General features: G+C 41.7%; 1 protein-coding gene across 1 annotated transcript; it reads left to right on the forward strand.

The window, feature by feature from the left end:
* Window positions 1-222: 222 nt before the first annotated feature.
* LOC101623947 (toll-like receptor 1) lies at window positions 223-6,752 on the forward strand. Its single transcript, XM_004681492.2, has 2 exons — window positions 223-244; window positions 3,726-6,752. The coding sequence occupies exon 2, from the start codon at window positions 3,792-3,794 to the stop codon at window positions 6,186-6,188; it is 2,397 nt and encodes a 798-aa protein (XP_004681549.1). The 5' UTR covers window positions 223-244; window positions 3,726-3,791; the 3' UTR covers window positions 6,189-6,752.
* Window positions 6,753-12,284: the final 5,532 nt, after the last annotated feature.

A 12,284-nucleotide genomic window follows, 5' to 3' on the forward strand; every position in this document is an offset into this window, starting at 1 on the left:
ATACAGAACCAAAAAGACGACTCCATGTTAATGCTGTCAGTGACCCCAGGCTCACATGTACATATGGATAGAACAGCTCTACACTTGCTGTGTAATGTCATTTTAGCAGAATTCAGTAGATGGCATGCAAGAGCCTTTCCCACACCCCATAATGTGAAATGTGGTTACCAGTGAAATAAAAGTTTCAGGAAGTACTTGAATTTCCTACAGACTACAGATGGGGTCAGATGGGAAGGTTGTCTCGGTAAGTAACATTTTCTTATTCTTTTTTTTTTTTTTTAAAGTGTCTAGTTTGCTCTTGAGTGCAAAAACCTCACAAGTCTCCGTGATTAAGTATTAGGTGTTTTTCTGAGTGATTGTTTCTGAAATATGCTTACTATGCACACTCTCCTGGCATTTGATTATCAGCTTCTCTTTGTTATCTTTTCCTTATTCAGAAAAAGGTTTTTTTGGGGGGGCAGGGGGAGGAGGTCTTTTCTTCTTGAATACCTCATTTTATGATTTTCTTTCAAGAGATATATTTGAGTTGGGAGATGAATATTTGAGTCACAAGTATCTCCTGCTACTTGTTCATTTCAGCAGATACTGCTCTGCCGCCAGCGCCTCCACCCACCTCTTTGCAGGGACAGTATTAAGGTAGAGGGGGTGGAGGTAAACTGTTCCTTAAGGCAGTGCTGTGCACAGATCATTTGTATTTTTTTTTAATTTATTTATTTGTGCATACAGAACTGGGGTACAGGCCAGAGGTGCAGGTACGGTCAGAGGATTCACCAGAGACAGCGGGGAGCAGAACAGGCAGAGTGATGAAGTGCACTGCTGAGGGGAGCAGCAGGTGGCCCAGGAGAGGTCTGCCGCGCCATGTGGTCACCTCCGGGGCAGGTGGGGATTGAACTCATGCTGAAGTGGCTTTAGCTTCTTCGTGCTGTGCTTTAACTTAAACCGCTGTGCCACCAGGGAGGGCCAGATCATTTGTATTTTATGGGCAGGATTTCTTTTCTCCTTTTCTTGGTTGATCTCAGAAGCTAATCTTTCCTGTTTTCCTTAGAGCACTGAAACTCTTCTGGGATGCTATATATCAGATGCAATTGTAGGATTTGAAAATGTTTCCCAGGCCACATTCAGTTTGTTCAAAATACTTGAAAGTGAATGCTTCTTTCTAACAATATGCAAAAGTTCCTCAAAACATAGAAGACAAACGGAAAAGATTTTGAACGGTTTCAATCCTTTCAACTTGTGGTAAATAGCTCATTAGCCTGGTGTAGAGATTTCCAGGTATGTTTCCTGAAACAGACTGACTGCATGGGTGCTATTCATTAAAACAAGTCACAGGATTTTTGAACAAAGACAGTTCAAACATACTACTGTATCATCAAGTGAAACCATCATCATCATAAGAGTTTAAAGATTTATTTATTTATACTTACAGAACTGGGGTACAGGCCAGAGGGGCAGGGATGGTGAGAGGATTCACCAGAGACAGAGTGGGGAGCAGAACAGGCCGACTGATGAAGTACACTGCTGAGGGGAGCAGCGGGCGGGTCAGGAGAGGTCTGCCACACATGTAGGTCAGCTCCCTGGCTGGGGATCGAACTCGTGCTGCAGTGGCTTTGGAGAGCTTCATAATGCAGTGCTTTAACCTATGGCACCATCAGGAAGATCCCGAGTTGAAGTATTTGTATACTATCCAATGAGAGCATTCTTTTACTAATCAACTTAGCAATATTCCTTTTACTGTAGTAAAATAGCTTTGAGTGGTAATCTAGATGAGAGTCAACGATGTTCATTCGGACTTTGATCACATAATGCTGATTTTTCACTGATTTAATACATTTAATATGGAACATATATATTTGTACAATCTTTCATTCTTAATGACAGAAGTAAAGCCGACTCATAAACCGACCACTTCAAATGAATGACAGCAAATGGCAAGGTACTGTGACAGTTTAGCAATCAGAATATGCTTGAATCAATTTGGTTAACTAGATGTAAAACTGATACCATGCTTTCATTAAACATTTGGAGACAGGCAGTTTGTGAATTTAAATTATTGGGGTGGTTGCTCTTGTAAGGAACAAGGGTAAGTTTCCTTCTTTCGGGGATGGGTTCCCCACACGCCAAGCGATCTCGTGCATGTGTGGGATCTGTCTCTGCCTTGAATTTCTCTGGTCATTTTCTGCACAAGTTGCCAGATTATGTAGCTCATTGTTTTGCCATCTGTTTGCTGGCCATGAGGTAGAAAGAGACCCAGATTTGTATTCATGTTCAGGAATAAGAAACCCCAACTGAAGCTTCAACTCAACCTACTTCTTCTACCTGGCTTTTACCAGATTGCTCTGTTTTGAGGTACTAAGTACTGGCCTAGCCAATAATTGGGCATTATTTTGATTTGCCTTTCAATATCTTCCTTCTTAATCATGCTCTCAGGAAGCTGGGGAGGAAAATTTTGAAAGGGACCTTTTAGGCAAATAGAACCAATACCACAAAATGCCACCTTTATTTGTACCATGTACTTCGGTGTCTTTGTCCTTTTCTGTGTGCAAAGTCTTCATGAATGGTGGTGAAGGGAGTGTATCAGATTTTGTCTTGTGTTTAATGAAATCAGGATAACCAAGGCATTGCTCCAAAAACTAGATAGATTTGCATGTCTGACTTGGGGAACTTTTGCAACTTGGCCTTGTTTCTGGGACTTTGAATTAATGAGATCCTCTAAACCAACTGAAAGATATGAGCAAATCTGTACAAAGAGGAACTTTATTCTTTGCTGATACTGATGGTTGGATTGTCTAACACAGTTGTAGGGGATTTTAAAGGGTCTCTGAGGGTAAGAAACCCCCCAGTTCCCTCTGGCCACTGGAATGGTAACAGGAAAATAGTGTCTGAGCTACAGTGGGTTGATAATTAATGCAGTAAGCATAACCTGAAACAATGTATAGCATTTCATAGGAAGTATTTATTTGATGAACAAATGAAAAAAATTCTTATTAAAAAGAGGAAAAAATTTCCCCCATCCTCAAAGCCTTTCACTGTTCACCATCCACTCTTATCTCTCATAAAATTCCAACTCATTGCAGTGAGACGCAGGCGCAATCATGGCCCAAACTCCTCTCATCCTAGCTTATTTCATGTAACACTGACCTCCTTACCATGCCTCAGGCCACTTTTTGAGTAAGATCAATGGCACCAAACTGTGTGTAAATAATTAAAGGCAAAGCGAGTACTGTTACATTCCTTGACTTGTGGCTATTTCATGCTAAATGCTGCCTCTGTTTTCATATGGCTTCTACTCTGTGTCTCTGTGGTCTCCTCTTTTGCCCTTGTCAAATACCCTCATCCCTTTCCTGTATAAGGATATTGTCAATGGAATTAAGGGTCGCCTGGGTAATACAGGGTGACCTCATCTCAGGATACTTATCTCTGCAAAGATCATTTTTCCAAATAAGGTCTAAGAGTCACAGTTTCTGAAGACTGTGACATGGTTGGGAGATGGACCTATATATTGACGGTGGCACCATTCAGCCCAGCGTACCATTCATATTAAAATGCATCATTATTGTTTATCAATATGTTTACCGCCCTGGTTTCAGATTGTGTGGCATCAAAAAAATTCAGTCTTCATTTTCTGAATCGCTAGTTTTAAAAAAATTGTTTTCTGTAAGTCATGCCTGATGTCAACAATCATTGACGGTTTTCTTCTTTTCCTCCCCTCTGTCTCCACTCCTCAGGATTTGTGCCTGTATCAAATACTCTGAAGAATGGCAATGTCCTTGAGCAATGTCTAACGCTACAAAATGACTACCCGCAATCCCAATCCTAGCATCTTCCATTTTGTCATCATCTTCCTGTTGATATTTGAGATAAGAATGCTATTGTCTGATGAAAGTGAGTTTTTAGTTAATAGATCAGACATGGGCCTCCTCCATGTTCCCAAAGAACTATCCCTCAAAACAACTATCTTAGATATATCACAAAACGCTATATCTGAGATTCGAACTTCTGACATCCGCTCATTATCAAAACTGAAGATTTTGATGATTTCTCATAATAGAATCCAGCATCTTGATATGAGTGTTTTCAAATTCAACCAGGAATTGGAATATTTGGATTTGTCTCACAACAGGTTGGGGGAGATTTCTTGCCACCCGACTGTGAACCTCAAACACTTCGACCTGTCATTTAATGCATTCCATGTCCTACCCATATGCACAGACTTTGGCAACATGTCTCAGCTAGAATTTCTGGGGTTGAGCGCCTCACAGCTACAAAGGTCCAGAATGCTTCCCATTGCTCATTTACACCTCAGGAAGGTTTTACTGGTCTTAGGAAATGCGTATGGAGAAGAGGAAGACCCTGCGAGCCTCCAGACCCTTAACACCGAGAGTCTGCATGTTGTCTTCCCCGCACGAAAAGAATTCCATTTCAACTTGGATGTGTCCGTCAGCAGCATGGGAAGTCTGGAACTGTCCAATATCAAGTGTGTGTTGGATGATGATAGATGTTCTTATTTCCCAAATGTTTTGCAGAAACTTCAAAGGAATCCCAAGTTATCAAATCTTCTTGTAAACAATGTTGAAACAACCTGGAATGCTTTCATTAGGATTCTCCAGCTGGTCTGGCAGACAAACACTCAGTATTTCTCAATAAAAAATGTGAAACTGCAGGGTTACCTTAGCATAAGAAATTTTAATTATTCTGGCACTTCACTGAAGGCTTTGTCTATATGCCACGTTGTCAGTGAGACGGCCACACTGCCACAGGACTTGATCTACACAATCTTCTCAAATATGAATATCCAGAACTTCACAGTGTCAAACACACATATGATCCATATGCTCTGCCCATCCCAAAGTAGCCCATTTCTGCACTTGGATTTTTCCAATAATCTCTTAACAGACATGATTTTTAAAGATTGTAAAAACCTGAAAAAGTTGGAGACACTTAACTTACAAATGAACAAACTACAGGATCTTGTGAATATAATTCACAGCACCAAGGAGATGAAGTCTCTACAACAATTGGATATTAGCCAGAATTCTCTAAAGTATGACGAAAACAAAGGAAATTGTTACTGGACTGAAAGTTTACTCATGTTAAATATGTCGTCGAACCTACTGACTGACGCTGTTTTCAGATGTTTACCTCCCAATGTGAAGGTCCTTGATCTTCACAGCAACAGAATAAGGAGCATCCCAGAGGATGTCAACCATCTGGAAGCTTTGCAAGAACTCAACGTGGCTTTCAATTTTTTAACCCAGCTCCCTGGGTGTGGCGCCCTGGACAGCCTTTCTGTCCTGATCGTTGACTATAACTCCATCTCCAGCCCACCTGCCGATTTCTTCCAGAGCTGCCAGAAGATGAGGTCCTTCAGAGCAGGGAACAACCCGTTCCAGTGCACGTGTGAGCTAAGAGGATTTATCCACAGTGTAGGCCAGGTACCAAGTGAAGTGGTGGAGGGCTGGCCTGGTTCCTACGTGTGCGACTATCCAGACAGCGCCAAGGGCACCCCACTGAAGGACTTCCACGTGTCTCCTCTGTCCTGCAACACAGCTCTGCTGACTGTCACCATTGTGGCCACCGTGCTGGTGGTGGCCATCTCTGTGACCGTCCTCTGTGTCTACTTGGACGGGCCCTGGTACCTCAGGATGGTGTGCCAGTGGACCCAGACCCGACACAGGGCTAGGCACGTACCCTTAGAGGACCTCCAGAGAACTCTCCAATTCCACGCTTTTGTTTCATACAGTGATCATGACTCTGCCTGGGTGAAGAGTGAATTACTGCCAAATCTAGAAAAAGAAGATATACGGGTTTGTGTACACGAGAGGAACTTTGTTCCTGGCAAGAGCATTGTGGAGAACATCATCAACTGCATCGAGAAAAGTTACAAGTCCATCTTTGTTTTGTCTCCCAACTTTGTCCAGAGTGAGTGGTGCCACTATGAGCTCTACTTTGCCCATCACAATCTCTTCCATGAAGGATCTAACAACTTAATCCTGATCTTGCTGGATCCCATTCCACAGTATTCCATTCCAAGCAGCTACTACAAGCTCAAAGCTCTCATGGCACGGAGAACCTACTTGGAATGGCCCAAGGAGAAGAGCAAACACGGACTTTTTTGGATTAACATAAGAGCGGCTGTTAATATTAAGTTGATGGAACAAGCACAAGAAGTAAATCATACAGAAACCTAAAAATATTCTTCTGCCTACTGTTGCTGTTCTTGGAAATTCCAACAATGACTTTACTTTTCATTAACATGAAACTAAACACAACTTTAAATTCCTGATGCAGACAAAATGTGGGCACTTTCATGTTCTAGTTCACCAGTTATATGTGGTAAAAAATGAGTGCACTGATATCATTTTGATTTAAATGGTTCATTTCTAACACAAGAGGGATTCACTTAATCTTTTGCTGGGATAGATTCATTAAATTGATGTTGTAATCAAAAGATGCCGCTCTTCCAACAACTTCTGTGGTCTCTGTTCATGTGCGCCAAGGACAATGTTAAACAAGTCCACTCCTTTACACTTCCGCCAGGTTTCCATGGCGACCTTCTGTAGCTCTGTGCCCTTACTCATTTCTACTCCACCTTCACTTTGGCAAGTTGAAAGCCGCTTACTGGTAATACGGGAGCCTCTTTGTCTGAAACAATTTCTTCCTGGTCATGAAAACCCATTTTTGGTTCCAAGAAGTGCTAGGTGTTGCCCATACAAACAATATTTCACCGATTTTGGTAAGAAAATTGGTAGATAGGGCCCTCCCAGGTGGCGCAACAGGTTAAGGCGCAGCACTGTAAGCTGGCGGCAGCTGCTTCAGTGTGAGTTCAAGCCCCAGCCCTGGAGGTGACCCACATGGTGCAGCAGACATCTCCTGCTGCCTGTTCTGCTACCTATTCTGTCACTGGAATCCTTTCAATGCCCCCTGTACCTCTGGCCTGTACCCCAGTTCTGTATGCATAAATAAATCTTTTTTTTAAAAAAAGAAAATTGGTAGATAATTACCCCACCTTTCTTACCCATTTATTTTATATCTACATTTAGGCTGTACTTTGTACTCTCCCTGAGTCCCTCAGTAGTATAGAATTCTGACTGTCTTCTCAGCAACATGGATGGATCTGGAAGGGATCATGCTTAATGAAATAAGCCAGAAAGAAAAAGAAAAATACTGGAGGGTTTCACTCATAGCAGGAGTGTAAGGGATCGGGGGGGGGGGGAGGAGTCAGGGTGAGGGAAGGCAATTGTAATAAAGGTAAAAATGAAAAACACCAAACACCTATAAACCAGAGACATTCTATGAGGGGTGGAGAGAGTAACAGGACCATAACTGGGGTGGGAAGAGCACACAGGACTACGGTGATGGCGCACGGGTGAAGTGGTGGTGGGAAGTCCACAGGGGTTACAATGGAGATGAAAATGTACAAAATGAAGAATGATGTAAAAATAAATAAATAAGTATATTTAACTAATAAAAACAAATTCTGACTGTCCACTGCAGAAGTAATTTGATAAAGCATCCTTTATTGGTTTCCTTTCTATTTCTAGTTCATGTCCTCATTCCTTCTAGGGGTTTCCTGGGATCACCTCTGAAATAAAATACTTATAACTGAATGCTTGCCTCAGTTTGGGGGAAGATGAACCAAAAGTTTGCTTCATCTCAGAGCAAATGGAAACTCTGCACGAGGTCTTTGGTGCCTAGAGACCTTGTTAGGCCTCTCCTCTGATTGGGTGTGTACAGAACATGTTTCCTTGTGATCGGAAGGAAGAATGTCTTGCATCAGCTCTACTTCTCCACACTGTACGCTTATCTCTGGGAGGACGACTCAAACACAGCGCGAACAGATTAGAGCAATGCAAGGAATCGTTTAGATCAGATACCTCTATCCACCTTTATGATCATATATTTTTCATACTCATCCCATATTCTCTGTCTACCCTTTTATTCTGGCAGCCGGCTTTGGGCAGGTGCAGTCACAGCACCTCGTCATGGTGCATGTATCTCTCACTTATGCCCCTCGGTTCACTAATGCAGGATGTTGCCCACCATGGTTATAATCAAGCATCAGCTTGAAGGTGCCAGAGATATCCCTTGAGGTGTTATTTGACCACTGAGGGGACAGGAATCATTACTTTGGCATCATGGAAAAGATATTGTGGCTGAATTAGAATTCCAGATTCTGGGCTGTTAATAAGATGGTCATTCATTCACTTAAGGCTTTGGCCTTATTTGTCTGCAATGATAGTCACCGATATATGTTCTCAAGTCCTCAACATACAGCAAGTGTGAACTGAAATGTGCAGAAGTGTAAAGCACACTTTCTAAACACAGATGTCTAAGACATCATATGAAAAAAAAGAACATAAAAAATTCTTATTAGTAGTTGTTTATATTGAGTACAGGTGAATGTTTTGAATATAGTGAACTAAATATAATATAAAAATTTATTTTCCCTACTTCTTTTAATCTTTTTTTAAAAATTTATTTATTTATGCATACCAGAACTGGGATATGGGCCAGAGGTGCAGGGGCGGTGAGAGGATTCACCAGAGTCAGAGTGGGGAGAAGAACAGGCAGATGGACTGAAATACACTGCTGAGGGGAGCAGCGGGTGAGACAGGAGAGGTCTGCTGTGCCATATGTGGTGATGGTTGGCAGAGGTATCCACATGGTACTAGTGCTGAGACTAAATGCCTAGATCACCAGAGAGGCCCTCTAAGATCATTTCTATTCATTTGTTTGAACTAAACATTTCTCCCCTCTTTATAGTAAACTAGTGTAATAAGTAAATGAGACTATTTGAATTTCTTAACTGCATGAGAACTTTATTAGCTTTTATTATATTTTTTCCAAAATACAACTCAGAAAAAAATCATCTCTGTCATAACTGGTACTTATTAAACCAGAGGAGTTTTCCATTGACACAGCTTTATGCCAACCCAAGTTCAGGCACACGGTGGCTTTGGGAGAACAGCAGCCTGAGGGTCTTCCATTGAATCAGCTCAATGGGCTGGTTGAGTTTTCCTTCTTCTCTGGACCAGCGCCTAAGCCCCAGCAAAGGCCCTACCAGGTGATCCATGGGTCTCTGCCCAATAGAGAAGTTTCATTTTGGACGATGAGGCAAAGGGCCAAAAGGTGTCATCTTTTGCGGTGAGTCTCAGCCCTGCCCACAGCCATCACCCTGAAAAAAAGCTGCAGAAAAAAAACCAGAAGCACAGACTGCATTAAGAAGAAGCTGAGAGTAGAAGGAGAAGCAGACAGAGAAGGAGGAAGAACCAAAAGGAAGTCAAGTCATAAGTAGAGTCGAGAACAGCCCTTGTCCACGTGGAGGGTAAAGCAAAATGGCCTGGCCAGTAGGGCCACCTCTGAGGAGCTGTTGTTCCAGGTCTCTGTGACGCCTGACTGTGCTGCTGCGGTTCTTTTCTTTGTGCAGTATTTAATGTATGAGTTTCCCTACAGTATGTCTAGGAGTTTTATGTGCTACATTAATTTTTTTTTGTATTGAAAAGCATTGTCTTCAGCTTTATCGAGGGTCAGATGTATAAAATTATGGTTTGATATATGTACACATTACATTATGATCTGTACCAAGAATCTAGTTTCAGGACCTCCCTGGTGGCCTAGGGGTTAAGTCTCAGCGCTACCACCAACACAGGCCTGAGTTTGATTCCTGGCCTGGGAGATGACCCACATATGGCACAGTAGACCTCCTGTCTTGCCCACTGCTTCCCTCCAGCAGTGTATTCAGTAAATCTACCTGTCCCGTTCCTCACTCTGTCTCTTGTGAATCCTCTGACTCCCCACACCTCTGGCCTGTATCCCAGTTCTTGTATTTGTTAATAAAATCTTAAATAAATAAATATCATAAACATAATCCAGTTTCCATTTACCAACAAATAATTGACCCCTTTACCATTTTACTTTCCTTCTGCTCTGATAAATGCCATGTTGTTGTCAGAATGAAGAGTTTATTTGTGTTTCATTTGTTTGCTTTACTTCCTTATCTTCCACACAGTGAAGACATTGTATTTGTCTTATAGCCTGACATTTCACTAAGTATAATTCACTTCAGTTCTATGCATGTTGTGGAAATTTTCAACATTTTTAACAGCTGTGTAGTACTCCACAGTGCATCTATAACACATCTTTACCCACTCACTGGGTGCTTAGGCTGTGAAAAAAAAATCATGTTTTGAAACACACCTCCTCCCAATTTCACATTTACATAAACTACTATCAAGATTCCTTTTAAGATGGACTATTCCTCCAAAAGCCACCGTGGGTTAGTAGTGGGTGTGGTGTAAAGCATATGTGCATTGAGTAAAGCTCCTCTACTTTAATTATAGGTGTCAGTAATGATACTGGTGATTTTTTCTAAATTGTATTTTGGAAAAACATAATAAAAGCTAGTAAAATGCTCAGATACTTAAGAAATTCAAATAGTCTATTATTTACTTATTATACTTGGTTAGTATAAAGAGGGGAGAAATTTTTAGTTCACACAAGTTTAAAAAATGACCTTACATAAGTAATGGGAACCTAATTAGAGACATTACATAAATGTGGGAAATACTTTATTATTAGTATGGACAAATTCATCTTGGAATTATCATCTCTAGCAGTGTCACCTGAAATTTAAGTCAGGCAACAGAGAAAAAGTGTTTCTTTGAAAGTGTTGCCTATATAGAAAATACCATGGTTGCTTGATCATGTCAAGATAGAGCCTTTAGTTAATCCCTCTCTTACTCTCCCAGTCAGACTGGAAAGTAGGGAGCTGCCGCCTTCCTATTCCTCCTCCTCACCTGGCTGCCCCACCCTTTTTTTTTTTTTTAAGATTTACCTATTTGTGCATAAAGAACTGGGGTGCAGGCCAGAGTTGCAGGGGCGGTGAGAAGATTCACCAGAGACAGGCTGGGGACCAGAACAGGCAGATGGACGAAGTACACTGCTGAGGGGAGCAGCGGGTGGGTCAGGAGAGGTCTGCCGCGCCATGTGGTCACCTCCGGGGCAGGCGGGGATGGAACTCATGAGGAAGTGGCTTTAGCTTCCTAGTGCTGTGCTTTAACCCGCTGCGCCACCAGGGAGGGCCTGTCATGGCAGGATTTTTACATTGCGTATTTTTACAATGTTGGAGTTGATTAAAATGAATCTGTTCTACATTTTGCGGGGGTAGAGTGGGGAATGGGATCAAAACCGAGGGTGGGGGAGGTAAAGGGAGGTGCACGGGACTATGATGATGGCACAAGGGTGACTTGGTGATGGGAAACCCCGGGGATTACAATTGAGATGGAAAAAAAAAAGTACAAAATGATGTAAAAAATAAACTGTTACAAAATTTTAAAAAAGCACCAAAAAAAAAAAAAAACAAAAAAACAAAAAACTAACCAACCAACAAACAAAAAATGAATCTGTTCTTTGGTAAGTAGAAAAAACTTTAAAGATAATATTTAAATCCAATGCATCCTACTTATTACTTGATTCTTCTAGTCCCCCTTGTCATAGAAAACAAGCTCTCATGAATTTTGCCAATTATATTTCAAAAATAACCATCAAGTTACTTTCCTGAATACAAAAATTTCTGGAATTAACCCACATTATATAAAAAAAGAAAATGTGCTGTCCCCTTAATATCTGACACCAATTTCCCCCCCATCCTTGTATCATATCACTAAGACGAAATTATTCATCCTTTCCCATTACTATCTTCCCTCTTTTTCATGCCCAGACCCTAACTTTGGCATCATACCTGCCTGTCATAACTCTCTCACCTTGGTTCATTCAGGAAGTCTTAGAAATCCTTCAAGGCACAATCCAAGTGTCAGTTCTTCTTTGAAAACTTCCTAACTTCGCACACACCCCCCACCCCCACACCGCAACCATGATGCATACTGATTCTTTGAAATGCTGTGGACATATTTATATAACCAAGCCAATTGTGTGTTTTTACAGCTTCCCCTTTCACTAGACTACAAGCAGGTTTCTTTCCCAGCCTTTACTGGCAGGAGTAAGTAGGCTCAGTTCCTGGATCAGAGGAGCTGCTCAATGAAAGTTTATTATGGCTTGTGGCTTAGCCAGAGGACGTGGTAGGGAATCAAGTGGCTTCAGGATAGAGAATACAAAAAAACTTTTTTTTTAAAGGATTTATTTATGCATACAGAAATCCTCCCTGGTGGCACAGTGGGTTAAAGCACAGCACTAAGAAGCTAAAGCCACTTCTGCATGAGTTCGATTCCCGCCTATCCCGGAGGTGACCACATGGCGTGGCAGACCTCTCCTGACCCGCCCGCTGC

Source organism: Condylura cristata, unplaced genomic scaffold (genome assembly GCF_000260355.1).
Source record: "Condylura cristata isolate star-nosed mole 26May11 unplaced genomic scaffold, ConCri1.0 scaffold00012, whole genome shotgun sequence".
Classification (NCBI taxonomy): Eukaryota; Metazoa; Chordata; class Mammalia; order Eulipotyphla; family Talpidae; genus Condylura; species Condylura cristata.

Excerpts from the sequence above, each read along its gene's own strand:
- LOC101623947 (XM_004681492.2), top strand. The coding sequence starts at position 3,792 with ATGACTACCCGCAATCCCAATCCTAGCATCTTCCATTTTGTCATCATC.